We start from the raw sequence: 21,012 nt of genomic DNA, 5'->3' as shown, positions 1-21,012 counted from the left end.
AAGTAATATTAATAATAATAGTTGTACAAATTCTGATATAGTTTTTACAATGTACTCACACATATATATACACACACACTAAATGTATGTTATCATCCTTCAATTCTGCATAGGAGGAAATCTATACTGGGCTTTTGTAACAGTCTCCGCACTATAAGGAACATACTCTTATCTAGGATATCACACAGCTAGTTAAATAGTTTACTTTTATATAATATCCTAATCTCCACAGACTATTATATGCGACATTGTGGGTGGTAATACAGAACATTGTGTCGCTACTTTTTCCTTCTACACTATCATTTTGCACTTTTTCAGATAAAGACTTTTTGATAAATGAGCAGTTGACAACAACAGTACTCTACTTCATCATTATAAATGTCGGTGACACCTAATCCTGTCATTACACAAAATTCTTGGTAAAAATGTTTCTATTGAATCATCCCTTGAAGCAGAGATGAGAATAATCGTTGTATATATAGCTATATTTTTATAGATCATATTCATGTTAAAAGAATAGTGTTTCCAGCTTCCAGGGGTCTGGTGGTATAAAACCTTTTAGACAGGTATCTTGGCATTGGTGCCAATAGCTAAAGATTGTCCTTGTTTTCTCATCTTTACCTAGACCAGCTTGCCACACAGAGGCAGCCTTAAGATGATATGACCGGTGAATATATCCATGTATTTTCTGCTCCATCCTTTCTGCTAAGTGTGTATGGTTTTTGTATAGAGAAGAACTTGTGATTAGTGAGAGGCTGCTGAGTGTGCTCACGCTGGATGGCTCTCCTCCCACCATCCCTGCTCCCGCCCTCCCTGCCTGCTCTCACCCTCCCCACCAGATCCCTGCCATAAATATGTGAGCACAGAGGCTGCAGAGCAGGGAGCCCTGAGTGACTGGCTGACTGGAGACACTGCTATCTTCTCCTGTGTACATCCTTCTGTCATCCAGAACCAGTGCCTCTTATCTTCAGCCTGGTACCAGCTCTTCCCCATTAAGGACCCGAGGCTACCACCCAGTCATTCTGTGTATAGGTGGACTCCACTCCTTGCATTGGATATAACATTTGCATGCTGTGTATTTGCCGCTCCTCACTGTCTTAGTACATAATACCTGGTCTCTGCCTGCAATGAAAGCTGTGAGCCCCATACGTCCCCACAGCCGGAGAGCCCCAGTGGCGGGGGGCGTGTGTGGGGAGCTGGCACTGCACTGCCTCTCTGAACACAGCCTTGGTGTAGCTCGCTACAAGATGGAAGAAGAGGAGTCCTTGTGTCTGCAATATGACATGAATGACTGTTACAGCCGCCTCAAAAGGTTGGTTCCCACCATCCCCCCGAACAAGAAAGTCAGCAAAGTGGAGATCCTGCAGCATGTTATAGACTACATACTGGACCTGCAGTTGGCACTGGACACACACCCTGCACTGCTTAGACAGCAGACACCTGCCAGGACCCCTCTGACAGACCTTAATAAAGACCCGGTAAGAGGCACCCCCTTTATACACTGCACTTGTGTTGGGTAAGAGTGCCACATGTTAGCTGATGGCACAAGCTGATGTGTGTGTGTGTGTGTGTGTGTCGTATCATCTCTCTGTTATTGGTGCCCGCTGGACTCGGCGGTATCTCGGCAGAGTGTGATAGCAGCCCTGGCATCTGAGGAAGGACAGAGCCACCTGACAGGGCTCCACTGTTTCATATCAGTCCCACACAGGGATCATAGCATTCAGAGATGTAGTGACTGCTGTCCAGATGGCAGGTGATGTTCACTGTTATGGCTTATTCTTGTCATTTCCTCTTAGTAGTTGTGTTCCTGATGAGTGGAAAGCAGCTGTCTCTTCCTCTTGTTTATGCACTGAGAATGTGTTGCAATCATGTTCATCATTATCAAATGCCATAAATTCACCGGCGCACAGCCTGCAATGGCCCTTTCCCAGCTGAAGAGAATAGGCAGCTTTGCCCCTCACCCTCTCCTCTGTGCTGATAGCTGTGAAGCCCTTTGCTACATGCCAATTGCCTGCAAGTTGAGTGTATGTCAGATTGTGATTAGGAGCAGCAGCCTGGAGGTGATCAGTCTTTTGTGTGTCTTATTCTGATCTCTGAAGTGTGACCTGTCACAGCCTCTGCAGACAGTGCCCATTGCTAGAGACCAAGGACTGCAACATCATTGCTGATCCTTTTGTGGTTTTCACTCCTTTTTATTTGCTTCGCCATGATTCATTTTATTAGCATTTATTATATATAATATGTATTTTATTTCTCTTCCCCAGGCTGCGTCAGTGGTGAACAAGGAAGGGGACAGTATACTGTGTCGCTAGTGTGCCTTTAAGGTAAGAATTGTACTATATACCGCCTATATAGAGGCCATTTATATCATAACTATACGTTATAGAAACCATGTGGTGAGCCCTGCTAGTTTATCGAATTAAGGAGAACATTTTTCACTTTTTATTTAGCTTTTCTCAATTGTACCTATAGACTGTATATAAGAGGGGGAAAAAAAAATTAGCTCTTTTTATCAATGCCATAGACATAACTTTTATTGGTAATGGTTACATCTATGACCAAGTTAGGACAAATTGTATGCAAGATTTAAACTAAGAGAAGGTTTATGGTAAATGCAGAGTTCATATAGCTCTGTTATTTTTTCTATGAATGTAACCAGAGTGAGAACAGGGAGTTTACAGCGATGAGGGTCACAGATGATAGCTCAAAGCACTGTATAAGAGCAGGGACTGAGCAGTCCATTGCAGCTGCGTTCCTATGCTTGGACTAGCTTGGGAGCTGTGCTTGTAGTTTGACCTGGTTTGTTTTGGGTTGTTGATCAAGCATGTCTTGTGTTTTGTTGGTGGCGCCAGTAAGTCTGGAGCAGAATGGTTCACACACCCCCTCTATTCATTCCTCTTCCACAGGTGTGCAGCAGGCAAATCCAGAGCCAGGAGGAGCACAGAGAAAGAGAGAGACAAATTAGAGAATAAGGGAGGGGAATGAAAAACACCAGACAAAAGATGGGAAAAAACATCCTTCACTTCACTTTTCCACACTACACGGAAAATCTAATCCTTCACCATGTGTCCACCTTGTATCATCAGACATGCACTGTGGAAGTCCCTGACCTGATGGCATAGGGGGTACTGCTTAGAGAGAATACATTCAAATGAAGAACTGAATATGAAGCTTTACTAATATACAAGAGTATTGTAGATATTTTGTCTTTTACATCTATTGTTTAAAATAGATGATTTTATCTCTCCGGGGAATTTTCTTCTCCCTGCAGGAATGTTACATATTGTATAGAAGAAAAACATGAGTGACATTTCATACTGTATATATAGAGATGTTCTATAAGTGTAAGTGATACAAAGTATATGCTTTAATAGACTACTGTAATTATGAAGTATTTTTAATTAAATATTTTGTGTAAATATGAATGTGTCTTTTTTTGTTTCGTCCCGAGGGATTTGATTTTTATCTGTCACAAGAATAAAAAATGATTAACTGAAGAGACATGAGAAGATGAATTTGTAACTTCCCACTAACTTCAATCAGACGATAATTGACTTGCATGATTGCATGGAATGTATTCCTTAGTTCAGTCCAGAATGCAATACTAAACTACATCCTAAAGTTTTATTTATTCATGTGAAGCTGTTCCAAAGCTTTTATTTGGCCTTACATGGAGTGTATAGGAAATTATCTAATCACCTTTGCACTCAATTATAGTCAATGCTTTTGAAGGGTGGGAAGGCAAAAAAGATGAATGATCACATTTTTATGTCTTTCAGAAATTTGCTATTCACTGAAAATAGGTTGTTAAAAGTGATTTTATTTGTCTTCTTTTGCATTAATATATTGCCAGTGTTACAAAATGAACTCCAATGGGTACTAAAATGTGTAAACACTGGAGCTGTATCGCTTGCTAAGCCCCTTGACTTCTAATGGATTATGTCCAACATGCACCCATTATATACTTGTCAAATATACTATTGCATCATATTTGTGATAAGCTTGGCCATAACTGGCTATGCTTAGCAATGGGTCCCTGCAAAGAAAACAGAGACCATAAACAGTAATGTTTTGTCAGAGGAGAAGTCACATTAGATTAAAATGACTATATATGTACACGTTCCAATGCGTGGAATTTGGCATTCATATTGGTACGCACGGTGTAAATTGAATAAAACCTGACTCCTTGCTATACATAATCCCATTAGTCTCTAAGGCAGATTCTACTTCCTTGTTCATTCCTTGGTTTGCATGTATTCAATTAGCTTATGAATATGGCCAATTATGGTCATTTAGTCCCACTGTTTCTGCTCTATTTCCACAGAAGCAGTCTCTGGTTTTAATCCATAGTAGGGGGTTAAATCCTAATTTCAAGGCCGTATTTCACGTACATGTTGGTGCTATTCTATTTCTAACTGGGGTTTTATAAAAGGCAAAAAGCATTTCTTTCCCTTCCTTTGTGTCTATTTTCTCAGTGGACCCTGTGCTAGGTGAGCAGACAGTTCATTGCTTGCAACCAAAGGAAACCTTACTGTATTCTATATAACTGTACAGTATCTATATTGATTTCAGCTGATGGAGGGAGACAAGCAGAAACCTTCAATACCAGTAATGTGCTTGGTTTTTCTGCTGTTTCTACTGTAATCTCATATGTATTTTTACACATGAGTATTAAAACATTTTTTACATGTCTCAGCCTTGTCTTTCCTACCTGTGTATTAATCTTACTGACAGTGAGAGTATTTTAATGTTATGTCATGTTTTGCTTTGTTTTGGACACTTAAAGGAAATGTAGACAAATAATCTGTTAACCAAACTTCTGATTCCTAACATGATTGTTTTCCACTGATGTCCTCAAACTTAACTCTTAAATAAAGGAATGCCTTTCACATTTTGCATGCACATTTCCTGACTTCTATTGACATAACTGACAAGGGAAATTTATGCATGTGACTGTGAATGAGTACTGGAGTAGTGATGTGGGGGTCAAAAGATGCAAGCTATGACTGCATGAGACACGTATTTATTACTACTATATTATAAGCTACATCCTGAGGTTCTCATTATGCCAGAGCTGGCCTCTATATACATGTTGGAATGATAAGTGCGTCTGCGTTTGTGCCATTGACAGAGGATAGTGATTAGAATTCTTTATCAATTCATAGTACTGCAAACAGAAGCCATTTTCTATTGAATAAAAACAATAGCTTTTTTCAAAGTATATAATACAGTGAAAGTAACGGTATATGTAACATACAGAGATAAATACTGTATATAGGATTCCAGTACCAAGATCATACTGAATCTGTATGATTCATAAACCCTAATATGGGTTTACGATGAACTGTTGTTTGATATACTTAATACACAAAAACGAGGCTTGTCATAGCAGAACCATTCTTTAGTGTTCCATATTATTTGTTCTCTGCAGATTCCAAAATAGTTGTGTTTTCTACAGTGAATAGCTTTGACCTTACTGACGACCCCTGCAAAGTGAAAAATAAAAAAAACTCCGATCCGATCCGCTAAAGTTAATTGTACAATGTGTTTTCTGTTCACATTGGTATTAGAGAAAATGCTCACAACTACACAAAATGACATACAAAAAAGAAGGTCAAGACCTGCCTGGAGGGTTATCCAGTGATCACTAACAGAACTTAATAAATGCATGTTAAGATAAAGTAAGGAGAGAACATTTGTACTATTAATATCTCAATAATGAATGGTATTGAGGGAAAGATCCGTCATACATATACAAAGAACATCACATGGGTAAGGTTTGTTACATTTTAAAGTGCAGTATATAATGACCTAAACCAAGTATGTCAGTGATCGTCAGCCTGACCCAAAGCACAATTTTTCAAGCTGGTCAACCTTGTCATCCTTCAGATATTCTTTGCAGTAATAGTCAGGAAGGATACATTCAAATGCTGCAGACTTGTTGCAGGAATTTCTGTGACAGGAACAATATATTTCCATATATAAAAATTACCCAAAAGCTCTATGACATGAATATTAGTGTGTACCTGTATGCATTCCAAAACGTTACAGACCTACATGAAGGTCCACAAGAATTATGTTCTACCAAGTATCAGTGACTAGTGAAATTTCATTATAGCTTTGTATTGTAGATCAGGTGACAAGGCCTTACTTTTAAAATTTCATAGATGTATCCATCATAGAAATATTCTAAAATGTTAAGAAAATTATTAAAACACGTGACTCTATATATGAACCTGAGACATTTATTGTTCTATATTGGGGTCTATTTTAAACTAATTGGAATAATTTGTAGGGTTTTTTTTACCATATAAGTAACAACACAATATTGTTATAATATATTTTCATTATATAGTTAATCATCTAAACTAAATTATTTTAATTTGAGTAAAACAGGAAGATATTATTGGTAATCGAAGTAATAAACATCATTTACCTCACAGTTTATATACCACAATATCTACTCTGTATGTAGACTCCTATTTAATGTAATACTTTATGGCTTTCTATCTGCAACCGTAACACATCGACCTTACTTTGTCTAAGCTGTAGAATATAAGAGTGCAAATAGTAATAACTAGAGCACATCTCTTACTCTAGGATATGGGTTACGTGACCTTCATTTTGCTCAGCTAAATGGATTTAGTAGACAATGAAATTAATGCTAGCATTAGTAGCAGACTTGCCAAATCTTATTTTAATAAATTAACGTTTTGCCAACATTTAAGCTGATCAAGCAACTTTTCTTAAGGTCTTAGAAATTAAAGTCACTGGAATCTATCACAGCATGACTTGCGTGAAGGCAAACAGTATCCCAGAGTTCATGTTAACAGTATATTAAAAATGAAAAGGTATAACTATTTATTCACAGTATGGTGGACAAATATCTCCCCTTATAAGATAATTTAGAAACATTCAAACTAATGACTAAAGTCTAATAATAGTAATACCAAAGTAAAAGAAGATAGAAAAGACATAATAAATGCATTATTATACATAGTTAGGAATTATCTGAATAGTGTGTAATCTAAAATGAGGAGAGGGAAAACAGTGACTATGGAAAGGACTTTCTATTGGCCAATAGCACGCATTCTGGTTAGATTTACTGGTTACATTTATTTAGCAAACTTGCCTCCTTCTCATAATATGCCTCTTTTTCCTTCCACTGACAGTTGACAGCTTGTTGTTTAGGTCACAGACCACCACTCTGCTCTAAAAACAGTGGTCTGGCTGGTGTATATCTAACTATAATGTAGATGTATAGAGATAAAGAGGAGATTTATGAAAGGGTGTAAATACACCTGGTGTAAACTGCTCACAGCAACCAATCACAGCTCAGCTTATATTTTAACCGAGCTAAAAGCTGAGCTGTGATTGATTGCTGTGGGCAGTCTACATCAGGTGTATATTAGCACCCTTTCATAACTCTCCCCCAAAGTGTTAACACTACATGAATATGTATTCTCTCTCTCTCTCTCTCTCTCTCTCTCTACACTGTATATATATATATATATATATATATACACTGTATGTATATATATATATGTATGTATGTATATATATATATATATATATATATATACACGCCCGCCAGACAACTGCTTTTAGAGCAGAATGGTGGTCTGTGACCTAGACAACAAGCTGTCAACAATATAAACAGCAGTATATCAGGAGAAGTGGGCAGGTGTGCTAAATGAAGGTATTCACAAAAATATGTGACTTCACGGATCCTACAGTGACTATATTAGATGAGATGAAAATATGTACAAAAAAATTGTATGTGGGAAGAGCTTTAGTTTTATTTTTTGTTGGCATCTTTATTACTACTTGTTTGCTACTTTACCACAGCAATAAAGGTATGTCAATGCATGCCATTATGGCATATACCAAAAGGGCTCTATTGGTACACTCCAGGTCTATGGAGGCCTATGGATACTTTCAGCATATACTGTACACCAGGAGCCAGAGGCAAATATTGGATGTTGGATACCTGGTGTTACATAGGGACAGGGAGACACAAGGACAGGAGAGTCCTAAAGCTGCCACCCACTGCGCTGTCCCTACCTACTTGCCTTGGATGCTCTAAAATAGCAAACGGACAACTTGGCGGCAGTTCCTAGGCTTGCTGAGTGAAACACAGAACAATTCAAGACAGACAAAACACAATAAGGTAAAGTCAGAAGTCAAAGTCAAATACCAAACGGGCAGTGCAGTACAAAATTGTGTCCAAAGGGGTAGTCAAAGGGTCAATAGCAGAAGTCAGGTAAACAGGAATCAAATACAGATAAAAAGCTAGGTCAAGTAACTCTAGGATGAATCAGGTACTATCACAGGCAAGGAACATGTGGCAGCTATCAGTCAACAATCAGTGAACACACTTATCAGTGAACACAGCATAGCAAAAACATGAGAAGCATTTTGGGACTTCTAGTATAAGTGTAAAAAAAAACAAAAACATTATTACTAATAAAAAAAAACCCTCCCCTAATAAAAGTTTGAATCGCCCCCCTTTTCCCATGAATAAATAAAAATAAATAAATAAGTAAACATGTTTCATGCATAATCGCCCAAAATATTAATTTATCATATTCCTGATCTCGCACGGTAATTGGTGTAAGCGTAAAAAAAAAAATCACAAAAAATGCTAAATTGCTCATTTTTGGTCGCATCGAATCCAGAAAAATTGTAATAAAAAGCTATCAAAAAGTCGCATATGCGCAATCAAGGTACCGATAGAAAGAACACATCATAGCGCAAAAAAATGACACCTCACACAGCTCCATAGACCAAAGGATAAAAGTGCTATAAGCATGGGAATGGAGCGAATTTAAGGAACATATATTTGTTAGCAATGGTTTGCATTTTTTAAAAGCCATCAAATAATCGTTGTAATCTTAATGGCTTGAGTAACATATATAACAAGACAGTTTTACCTCAGGGCGAACGGCGTAAAAACAAAAAAAAAAAAAAACCTAAAACGAACCTTGCTTTAATGTCTGAATAATTGCAGCCACAATAGTGAGAGTCTGATAGGGTATAGTTTTGTTTAGTTGCAGTTGCTATTACAATGAAAAAAGTGAAGAAAATCAAAATGCAAAAATAGTGAAAAAAAATTAGCCAAGGTGTAAGTGATTACACGGGACATAGGACACAAAGTTCCTTGGACCCAGTAGGGTGGAAAACAGACATTTGACAGTGGAACCAGCAGCAGTAATAGTACTGTATTGGACTCAGTATGGTTGAGAACAGACAATTGATGGAGGAGGAGGAGGCAGCAGCACTTGATTGCACCCGGGCCAGTATGATTGAGAAGAGACTATTGGAGGAGGCAGCACCACTTGATTGCACCCAGGCCCAGTATGGTTGAGAACAGACTATTTGAGGAGGAGGAGGCAGTACCTGATTGCACCCAGGCCAGTATGGTTGAGAACAGACAATTGACGGAGAAGGAGGATGTTCAGCCCTGGAGTGGTGGCCTGGGATCCTCGTTGATGATGTTGTTCAGCGCACTTTCCAGAAAACAGACGAGTGGGATGATGTCATTGATCCCATAGTCATGCCTGCTCACAAACAGAGTGGCATCCTCAAAATGGATCAAAAATTGGCAGGAAATGTTCGTAGAAACCTGTGCACTATGAGGTTTATCACATGTTCCTCCCATTGTCCTCTACAACACTTCCCAACGTTAGTCGACATGGTGTCAGCCATTCATATATCTCCTCCCTAATGGTCCGGAGGAGCTCCTGCCCACCGTGCCTCCGTTCACCTAGGCTCACCATATGGAGGACAGTCTGAGAGCGGCGGGCCTGACATCGTTGGTAAGACACCGGGGCAGGTTGGACTGCAGTCAAAGCGGTGGATGGTTGCAAGGTGGTGGAGGCAGAACTTGTGCAGAACTGGCCCCCTAAAGCACCGGGGAGGTGACAGTGGCAAGAATGGGCCAACTTTCTGATGGTCTTCTGGGAGGATGTTGACCCAATAGGCAGTAACAGACATGTACTGCCCTTGCCCATAATTAAAGGACCAGACATCAGCACTCGGGTGCACGGTCTTGGACACCAAGAATCCCAATGAGTCGCCAACATTTTTCTACCCAACTGTGCAGTGATGGGACAGCTGAAGGGACTTTTTTTTTCTGGGACAGTGATGGGACTTTTTTTTACAGTTTTTTTTTTTAACTTGTTTTGTTGTGGCTAAACGGGGTTCTCCTATTATTTTTTTAAGCTCAATTGTAAAGATATAAACTCAGATTTTGATGTAATAAAGTAGATCAGCTTGAACACTGAAGTTGCTTTTATGTGTCTTAGTTGATACCCACAGACAGCTGTCACATTACATTTTTGATTAGGCAGCACCCAGGTATATCTGAGGAGACTAACTTAAGGTCTCACCCTAACAGGGGTGACGTCATACATCTTGATATTCACAGAAAACCAGGATAAAAGGGATTATAGGAGTAATAATCCCTTGTATCCTGGTCTATTCTGTGATTTTATTTGTTATTGTTATTTTACCTAGATTTGTTACGAACTTTCTCAAAGTTCGGTTCGGTGACAAACCGAACTATTTGCAAAGTTCTTAACGAATCTGGATCGTTACGGTTCGATTCGCTCATCCCTAAATAGTACCTCAAAGATGTTTGTTTTGCCTTTCCCTGAATCAATACGGCATAGTAGGATAGACAAATGTTTTCTATATAAAGATATATATCCACTATACTCCATCACTTCCATTTTTCCTGCTTTACTGTACTGCAATATTATGCTTTACAAAAAAAACGCAACTTACCATTTCTTTTTGTATAAGGGAAATTGCCTTTACACTGCATAAGTAGACCAATAGAGTCTTCCTGCAGAGCCATAGTAAAGATTGATTGTAAATCCATTTATAGACAGTCTCCACTATGTTAATGCACTATTCAGCAAATTCACCTTTAGACCTATGCTACATGGGAATTTTTTGAAGCATGATCCTTTAATGAGTTGCCCACTTTGGAATGTATATTTGCACTGGTGCTTGCTATGTTAGTGATTGACAAGTGGTGATGCTTTTCACAGTAACCCAATGTACCAAACTGATCACTTCTTTTAATGTATTTAAAAAAAACATACCTAATTATAGTGCTTGAAAAGCACTATATTGTAATCCGTATTCTTCTTCTTCCGTTTCTGTTTCTTCTTCTTCAAGCCATTTTTCTGCGCGTCATACAGCCCGAACCACTTTGCGCACAAACTCCGTTCAAACTGTGTTTCGAAGCCCTCGGCGGTGTGAGGTGTGCTATCTATTTTTTGTTTCGATCCGATTTGTCGTTTTTAAGAAAGTTATGTCTAACCCCTTAGCGACCCATGACGTATCTGATACGTCATGGTGCCGCGGGGGGTGTTCAGAGCGGGGTCCCGCCGGGACCCCGCTCTGAACGGCGCTGATCCCGGCTGACACGTGCAGCCGGGCAGTGCCTCTGTTAGCCGGCGTGGGTCCCTAATTAAGCACTTCAATGCAGCTGTCAAACCTGACAGCTGCATTGAAGTGCTTTATGCACACTATCCCTGGTGTCTAGTGGGTCGGATCTCCCCCCCCCGCGATCGCATCGCGGGGGGGGAGATCCGTTCTTCTGCCCGTGCCGGGCCTCAGCGTCGGAATGACGCTGATCCCGGCTCGGCAATAGATTGCTATGGCCTGCAGCAAGCCATAGCAATCTATGACCAATCTAATCGATCTTTGCTGTGTATATACACAGCATTGATCTCTATGAGAGATCAGTGCTATGTATATACAAGCCCCCCAGGGGGGCTTCTAGTCCATGTAAAAAAAAAAGTAAAAAAGTGTTTTTATTAATAAAAAATCCCCTCCCCTAATAAAAGTCCAAATCACCCCCCTTTTCCCATTTTATAAATATAAATGAATAAATAAACAAATAAATAAACATATTTAGTATCGCCGCACACGTAATCGCCCGAACTATTAATTAATCACATTCCTGATCTTGCACGGTAAACGGCGTCAGCGCAAAAAAATGCCAAAGTGCAAAATTGCGCATTTTTGGTCGCATCAAATCCAGAAAAAATGTAATAAAAAGTGATCAAAAAGTCGTATATGTGCAATCAAGGTACCGGTAGAGAGAACGCATCATGGCGCAAAAAATTACACCTGACACAGCCCCATAGACCAAAGGATAAAAGCGCTATAAGCCTGGGAATGGAGCGGTTTTAAGGAACGTGTATTTGTTAACAATGTTTTGATTTTTTTTAAAAGCCATCAGATACAATAAAAGTTATACATGTTATATATCGTTGTAATCGTAACGACTTGAGGAACATGCATAACAAGTTAGTTTTACCATAGGGTGAACGGCGTAAATGCAAAACTCCCCGAAATCAAAACAAATTCGTTTTTGTTTTCAATTTGACAGCGCAAATTATTTTTTTCCGGTTTCGCAGCATATTTTATGGAAAAATAATGCCGGTCATTGCAAAGTACAATTGGTTTCGCAAAAAATAAGTGCTCATATAAGTCTCTCGGTGAAAAAATGCAAGCGCTATGGACTTTTAAACATAAAATGGAAAAAGCAAAAGCGCAAAAACGAAAATTGGCTTTGACCTTAAGGGGTTAAAGACCTCTAATTTCCCATAGAAAATAATGGCCCATTGGAAATAATGGCCACACTCTAACCGCTAACAGCCAATCACAGCACATATGCAAATAGCTGAAATATAGCAGCCAATAGGAACTCTAAGGTCTTGTCAGGCAATTTCTCACAACATCCACAGTCACATGTCCACTATTGGCCAATAGAAGATGTAATATATGGAAGGTCCTTAACGATTTTGTCTCACTGACATAAGTAAGATTGTCATGGTAACAAAGCAATGATCTTTACTAGAGATGAGCGAACCTCGAGCATGCTCGAGTCGAGCCGAACCCGAACTATTGGCATTTGATTAGCAGTGGCTGCTGAAGTTGGATAAAGCCCTAAAGCTATGTGGAAAACATGGATATAGTCATTGGCTGTATTCATGTTTTCCAGACAACCTTAGAGCTTTATCCAACTTCAGCAGCCCCTGCTAATCAAATGGCGATCGTTCGGGTTCGGATCGACTCAAACATAAACCCGGTTCGCTCATCTCTAATCTTTACCATTATAAGTAGCAGAGGCGCTCTTAAAGGGACCCATGTCACTCCTAAAGGGACCAAAGTCGCTCTTAAAGGGAACGGGAGCCATGTCGCTCTTAAAGGGACCCAGGTCACTCTTAACCCTTTAAGGACGGGGACAATTTTCGTTTTTGCGTTTTCGGTTTTTCCTCCTTGTGTTTAAAAGGCCATAACACTTGCATTTTTTCACCTAGAAACCCTTATTTTTTGCGTCACTGATTGTACTTTGCAATGACAAGCTGAATTTTTGCATAAAGTACACTGCGAAACCAGTTAAAAATTTAAAGTGTGGTGAAATTGAAAAAAAAAAACGCATTTCTTTTATTTGGGGGGATGGTGTATTTACGCCTTTCGCCCTGGGGTAAAACTGTTGTGCATGTTCCTCAAGTCATTATGATTAAAACGATATATATAACATGTTTAACTTTTATTGTATCTGATGGCCTGTAAAAAATTCAAACCATTGTTAACAAATATATGTCCCTTAAAATCACTCTCTTCCCATGCTTAGGCTATGTTCACACTGCGTATGTTTCCAGCCGTAGTGCGAACCGCGAATATGCGCACGTAGTTTTGAGGTTGATGCGTTCGCTTGAAAGTATACGATATACGCCCGCACAATGCACACTACGTATGAGCTTACGGCCGGATTGTATACGGCGCCGTGAAAAATTAACAAGACCATTGTTTGAGGACAGAAATGTTGAAACTCACGGCCATGGATTTCCATGCGGTCCCATACGAAGTACTTATTTCAGCCAAATTGAACTTGATTTTTCGATCCAAAAGGTTCTGTGGGGTTTGCGGGGCTGGGCGAAGATTTCAAAGTAAATGACCTGTTTCAGACTGCTTCGAAACAAGCTAGGGAAGCATAACTGTACTACGGGCGTATGTTCGCGGTTCGTACGCATCCGGCCTCATGTCGATTTTTCCCACGCTCGTAGTATCAGCCGCACATGTACGTCGGCGTATGAAATGCGGCCGAACTCATACGCAGTGTGAACATAGCCTTATAACGCTTTTATCCTTTGGTCTATGGGGCTGTGTCAGGTGTCATTTTTTGCGCCATGATGTGTTCTTTCTATCGGTACCTTGATTGCGCATATGCGACTTTTTGATCACTTTTTATTACATTTTTTCTGGATTTGATGCGACCAAAAATGCACAATTTTGCACTTTGGGATTTTTTTGCGCTGACGCCGTTTACTTGCGAGATCAGGAATGTGATTAATTAATAGTTCGGGCGATTACGCACAAGGTGATAGCAAACATGTTTGTTTATTTATTTATTTTTATTTAAAACCTGGGAAAAGGGGGGTGATTCAAACTTTTATTAGGGGAGGGGGCTTTTTACTAATAACAATACTTTTTTTACTTTTTTGTTTACACATATACTAGAAGCCCCCCTGATTTTACACACTGCATTTTTCTAAAGAATACCATTTTTTCCATATTTTTTTTTTATTTTTGGTCAGGTTTACATCAAAGGGAACTAATTGACATGGATTTTCTTTTTACAGTAAATGTAGCTATTTTACCACAAATGTATAACTGGCTGCAATACTGTGGGGAAGTCACAGTAAAAATGCAACAAAAACACCATGTGTAAACAAAAACCTTAGCGAGAGTGAGGTGTGATTACAGCATGCTGCCTTGTTGTGCTGAATAAAGCAGCAGGAGCTTCAACCTCATAATGCACTCATGTACAATAGTCTGTAGCAAAATGAGATGTTCTGCAACAGCTTTGGGCAGGGAACTGGCAGGAGTGCTGGATGGAGTAGGCAGGGTAGGAGGATTGTGATAAACAACTGAGGGAAAGCAAGGCATCCTGGAATTTGTAGTACTCAGCAACTGCTCAACCAGTAAGTATAACCACAAAACTACAGAACCACAGAACTAAGCCCCCCCCCCCTCCCCACAAACAGATTTTTGGTAGGTTCCGAAGCATTGCAGACAGGTAAGCAATTCTATATGCTTTTGCAGTATATTTATTTTTTTACCTGATGTCATAGTGCCCCTTAAGGTAAAAAATCCCCCCCCCCCCCATTAAGTAGAGGCAGTGGGTGGGTAATCTCTCATTAAGTAGATGCCCCCAATAGGTAAGTGTTAAACCTAATTAGGTAGATACCCAAAGTAGGTAGTTAGCCTCAACAGCCTTCCCCCAAGCTGTGCCACTGTCTTATAGAAATTTGTATTGATAGACAGCTATCTAGCACTTATCATTCCATCAATTACAATGGGAATTTATAATCTTTAAAAAAAATCTCATGTACTAGGAAATCCTAACTGATGCTTTTCAAACCTACGACATGTTACAGTTTCTAAATCCTTTATACCTCCTTGAATTCTAGGCCTGCAAACAAGAATTTGTTGTCCTTTCTTTGTGATGTTTTTCTCTGTTTCTTACTGTAAACTGGGCCATGATGCGTACTGTTACTTGACCACTAGGAAAACATACATATTTCCACAGTGATTATGAGGGAATTCATTGAACTTATTCAGCTGTGGACTTGATGCTTAGTGAATAAGGTACATCTTCAAAATGTTAATTTCAAAGCAAATACTGATGCATTTTTGCATCCTTATTATGTGCAGGCCGGGGCATTGCTAGGATTAAGAAAGATAAAGGCAGTGTACCGTAGCTATCATAACTTTTAGAACACAACAGCCTTAGATTCATCTAGTCATCACTACAACGGTAGATGGCACCCTGGGTGGAATTTACTTTCAGCAATGAAGTATATTTTGTAAAGGTCCCTCTGTACAGCCCTTGCACAGTATAGGCCCCTCTGTGTACCCCCTACATAGTATAGACACCTCTGTGCAGCCTCTACATATTATAGACCCCTCTGTGCAGCCCCTAATTAGTATAGGCCCCTCTATGCAGCCCATACGTAGGATAGGCCCCTCTGCAGCCCCAGTTTGGTATAGGCCCCTGTGCATCCCCAATATTGTATGTATATTGTATATATATTTGTGTAGCCCCTAGGTAGTATAGACTCCTATGTGCAGCCCCATAATAGTATAGGCCACTGTGCAGTCTCAAAGTATTAAAGGCTCCTCTGTGCTGCCCCAATGTAGTATAGGCTCCTGTGTGCAGCCCCTACGTAGTATAGGCCTCTGTGTGCAGCTTCAATGTAGTATAGGCCTCTGTGTGCATCCCCAATGTAGTATAGGCCTCTCTGCAGCTACAATGTAGTATAGGCCCCTATGTGCTGCCCCAATGTAGTATAGGCACCTGTACAGGCCCCTATGTGCAGCCCCAATCTACTATATGCTTCTCTGTGTAGCACCAATGTCATATAGGTCCCTGTGTAATACTCCAATGTAATATAGGCCCCTATTTGTGCAGCCCCAATGTAGTATAGACCCCTTTTTGCAGCCTCAATGTAGTATATGCCTCGGTGCAGCCCCAATGTAACATAGGCCCTTGTGTGCTGCTGCAATGTTGTATAGGCCCCTGTGTGATGCCCCAATGTAATATAGGCACCCCTGTGCAGCCCCAATGTAGGACAGGTCCCTATGTGCAGCCCCAATGTAGAATAGGCTCTTGTGTGCAGCCCCAATGTTGTTTAGGCCCCTCTGTGCTGCCCAATGTAATATAGGCACCCCTGTGCAGCCCCAATGTAGTACAGGCCCCTGTATGCAACCCCAATGTAGTATAGGCCCTTGTGTGCAGCCCCAATTTTTGTTTGTTTGTTTTTTGGCTTTTTTTTAAAGTATGCGTGTCTTGGTATGTACAGTTACTTAAGATCACTACAGGAGCTTATAAAAAATGTACAAGGTCTGTCCCTATTGCTTTCAAAGCTACCCCCCCCCCCATTAATTGTTAATAATATTCCTATATTTAAAAGATAGAAAAGATCCCTGCACTGTTTAATTTATGTTAATTGTTTATTAATATATTTGTATTTTAAAATTAGGGTTTTATACAATTAGAGACTCATATTTGACCAGTGCCAGACCTGTTAATGCTCTGCCCCCACCCGTTCAACACAAGCTGCAGGGGAGGCAGGAGTAGTAAGAAGATTCACAGTATGGGACATTGAGATATGTCCATATTGACATATGGGGACTATAGAAAAACTTACAGTATAGAAGGCTAACAACAGTGGGACATACAGTCCTGTAACTACTGTATAGAGTGGGGCTACAGTATAGAGGCTGTGTTTCTCCAATAATAAGCTCTAGCCCTTCTTTCAGAGAACGACCCTGTCTTGTTTTTAGAGAAACACAGTTGATACTAGACAGCTTGTTTTTTTTTTTCATATTTATTGTCAAAAAGATAGAAGTTTTTTAAAAAACAGTGACTTTTTAATTGCTGTGGGCACCAGAACAATGATCCTGTGGTCAGTACTACGGAAAACATAAGATCCTTCCCAACCAGAAAAATAAATATAAATACTACTGCTTTATAACATAAAAAGTGAATTCTTATGTATATTGCAACATATAGAAGATGGTTGGGTGGTTACTAACAGAAAGGCATTGCAAGTCCATACATTTCTAGTTGGAGAATAACAGCTTATAGGAAGTCCTTTCTACTGCAATATAACAGTCCTCCAAAGTCACTAGAATCCTACATCAACCCATCTAGAAAGGTTACATAGAAGATCACATTGATAAGCCAACCGTGCATAAAATGTACATACAACATAAATCCTGTAGCCAAATTGAATTATTAGAGAACAATGCCGCCTTAAAGGGCATGTATCACCTAGACTTTCTTTTCCTGGTTAGAGTCATGGACATAGACGACAATAGAAAGAGTCTGTCCCCTTGAGATTAATGTGAAACATTACTGAGCATGCTCTGTGACCTTTACAGAGGTCATTTCACAGGTTTCTGCTATTGTCTCTTCTATCCACTGGTGTCACATGTTGCTGCAATACTGTACAGATCACTTTACAGCAGCCTAATCTTATCATTACAAGCAGCATAGGAAGTCTCAGCTTTAGTTTTAGTGGTGAGAATGAAAACTGCAAGATTATTTTATAATATAAATAGTAAAATTGAAAATGTGGAAAAATATCACCAAAATTTAACATAAAATCATTTTTTAAACAATAGGTTATTTTCTGATGACACATTCCCTTTAACCCAATAACAGAAAGAAGTCTGTGATAGGGACACATACTATATTTTGTGTTAATGCATATATTGTTAAATATTTAGTACTAACGTGAGGCTGGGTTCACACTATGTATATTTCAGTCAGTATATGTATATTTCAGTCAGTATATCTATATTTCAGTCAGCATTGCAACCAAAACCAGGAGTGGATTAAAAACACAGAAAGGATCTGTTCACACAATGTTGAAATTGAGTGGATGGCCGCCATTTAATGGCAAATATTTGCTGTTATTTTAGAACAACGGCTGTTATATTGAAATAATGGCCATTATTTACTGTTATATGGCGCCATCCACTCAATTTCCACATTGTGTGAACAGATCCTTTCTGTGCTTTTAACCCCTTAGCGACCCATGACGTATCTAATACGTCATGGCGCCGCGGGGGGTGTTCAGAGCGGGGTCCCGCCGGGACCCCGCTCTGAACGGCGCTGATCCCGGCTGACACGTGCAGCCGGGCAGTGCCTCTGTTAGCCGGCGCGGGTCCCGTTGCCGCGCCGGCTAATTAAGCACTTCAATGCAGCTGTCAAACCTGACAGCTGCATTGAAGGGCTTCAGACATCACATCCCTGGTGTCTAGTGGGTCGGATCTCCCCCCCGCGATGCGATCACGGGGGGGAGATCCATTCTTCTGCCCGTGCCGGGCCTCAGCGGCGGAATGACGCTGATCCCGGCTCGGCAGTAGATTGCTATGGCCTGCAGCAGGCCATAGCAATCTATGACCGATCTCATGGATCTTTGCTGTGTATATACACAGCAATGATCTCTATGAGAGATCATTGCTGTGTATTTACAAGCCCCCCAGGGGGGCTTCTAGTGTATGTAAAAAAGTGTTTTTATTAATAAAAAATCCCCTCCCCTAATAAAAGTCCAAATCACCCCCCTTTTCCCATTTTATAAATATAAATTAATAAATAAATAAATAAACATATTTAGTATCGCCGCGCGCGTAATCGCCCGAACTATTAATTAATCACATTCCTGATCTCGCACGGTAAACGGCGTCAGCGCAAAAAAATCCCAAAGTGCAAAATTGCGCATTTTTGGTCGCATCAAATCCAGAAAAAATGTAATAAAAAGCGATCAAAAAGTCGTATATGCGCAATCAAGGTACCGGTAGAAAGAACGCATCATGGCGCAAAAACTGACACCTCACACAGCCCCATAGACCAAAGGATAAAAGCGCTATAAGCCTGGGAATGGAGCGATTTTAAGTGACATATATTTGTTAACAATGGTTGGAATTTTTTACAGGCCATCCGATACAATATAAGTTATACATGTTATATATCATAGTAATCGTAACGACTTGAGGAACATGCATAACAAGTCAGTTTTACCATAGGGCAAACGGCGTAATTGCAAAACTCCCCGAAATCAAAACAAATTTGTTTTTTTTTCAATTTGACAGCGCAAATTATTTTTTTCCGGTTTCACAACATATTTTATGGAAAAATTATGCCTGTAATTGCAAAGTACAATTGGTTTCGCAAAAAATAAGCGCTCATATACGTCTCTAGGTGACAAAATGCAAGCGCTATGGACTTTTAAACATAAAATGGAAAAAGCAAAAGCGCAAAAACGAAAATTGGCTTGGACCTTAAGGGGTTAATCCACTCCTGGTTTTGGTTGCAATACTGACTGAAATATACCTAGTGTGAATGCAGCCTTAATCTGTAACAGACTAAAGGCTTGCTTTAATTTTTCTAAACTATTGTGTGGACAATGAAAATAAACAATATGTGCAGTGGTTTGCAGCAGTAACCCAGGTAGTTGTTAATGTCTTCCAGTCTATGCCCCTAAACAAATAATTTAAAAAGTTCTCATAGTGATAAATATTGTTTTTTACAGATTTTGTGACATAATGTTTGTTACAAATGTCTCTATCCTAGGCAAAGCTCTATAAGCTAGATTGCCTCTAGGCTGACACATTTTACTTTCACAATACTTTGTAGCGAGGTATCAAGTGAGACGCTGTGTGCAGATGACCATGCCGCCCTAAGGACATGTGGATATGGACCCCAGTACTCCATAAAGTCTTGCTCTTTCTACGCCTACTTTTGGTACTTTGCACTACCAAAGAGTCATTTTCAATGTCAGTGACAAAACCACTACCATATGCTAATTTTAACTTGTTCCCTCCTTCCTTGCTGTGAGCATCATAATTGTTTTTGAGTCCTGTTCATTCCCAATGCAACTCATGACCTCCAAGGCTATGTTCATACAGCGTAAGAGACCTCTTGAGAAAAGAAGGTCGGAACCTTTGAAACGCGTTAAAAACAACTTTGCCTCCTATAGCGATGCGTTCTGTGATGTCACAGAGGACTCTGTTCAGGATTATCTCAGCAAGTGCTAGATGCGCCACCGGCCGGGGCGCACACCTTGCAAACAAGCTGCAAAGAACTGCAAAGTCTGAGACAACTTTAGCCTACTTCGTGGATACTAAAGGAATTAAGCTGCTTGACGCTGAATCTGCCGATACGGAGGACTACAAGTCAAAGCACAACCAGCATATCAACTTGGTGAGTGACTTTGTCTCGATAAGTGTGGACCAAATTCATTATTCCACTGCTTTACTAGGTTCGATGCTTTAATATTGTAACATTTTATGAGACTGTGTTTTTTAGTGCGGCACAACATTATTTCATACAGCGTAAGAGACTGGCTGTTCCGTGACCCAGACGGGTCACGGAAGGGCCTGTCTCCGAAAAGATCATCCTGGCCGATACTT

General features: G+C 39.9%; 1 protein-coding gene across 1 annotated transcript; it reads left to right on the top strand.

Moving 5' to 3' along the window:
* Positions 1-865: 865 nt before the first annotated feature.
* On the top strand, positions 866-4,894 carry ID4 (inhibitor of DNA binding 4). Its single transcript, XM_069957939.1, has 3 exons — positions 866-1,478; positions 2,265-2,324; positions 2,907-4,894. Exons 1-2 carry the CDS (start codon positions 1,128-1,130, stop codon positions 2,310-2,312), a joined length of 399 nt encoding a protein of 132 aa, XP_069814040.1. The 5' UTR covers positions 866-1,127; the 3' UTR covers positions 2,313-2,324; positions 2,907-4,894.
* Positions 4,895-21,012: the final 16,118 nt, after the last annotated feature.

The sequence above is a fragment of the Dendropsophus ebraccatus genome, chromosome 2, assembly GCF_027789765.1.
Source record: "Dendropsophus ebraccatus isolate aDenEbr1 chromosome 2, aDenEbr1.pat, whole genome shotgun sequence".
NCBI lineage: Eukaryota > Metazoa > Chordata > Amphibia > Anura > Hylidae > Dendropsophus > Dendropsophus ebraccatus.
Note: the sequence above shows the minus strand (reverse complement) of the source record. Positions and strands in the feature narration are given on the sequence as shown.

What these genes read in the sequence shown, in the direction of transcription:
- ID4 (XM_069957939.1), top strand. Translation starts at nt 1,128, where the DNA reads ATGAAAGCTGTGAGCCCCATACGTCCCCACAGCCGGAGAGCCCCAGTG. An exon ending in CAGACCTTAATAAAGACCCG is followed by an intron (nt 1,479 to 2,264) that starts GTAAGAGGCACC and finishes TCTCTTCCCCAG; the next exon opens with GCTGCGTCAGTGGTGAACAA.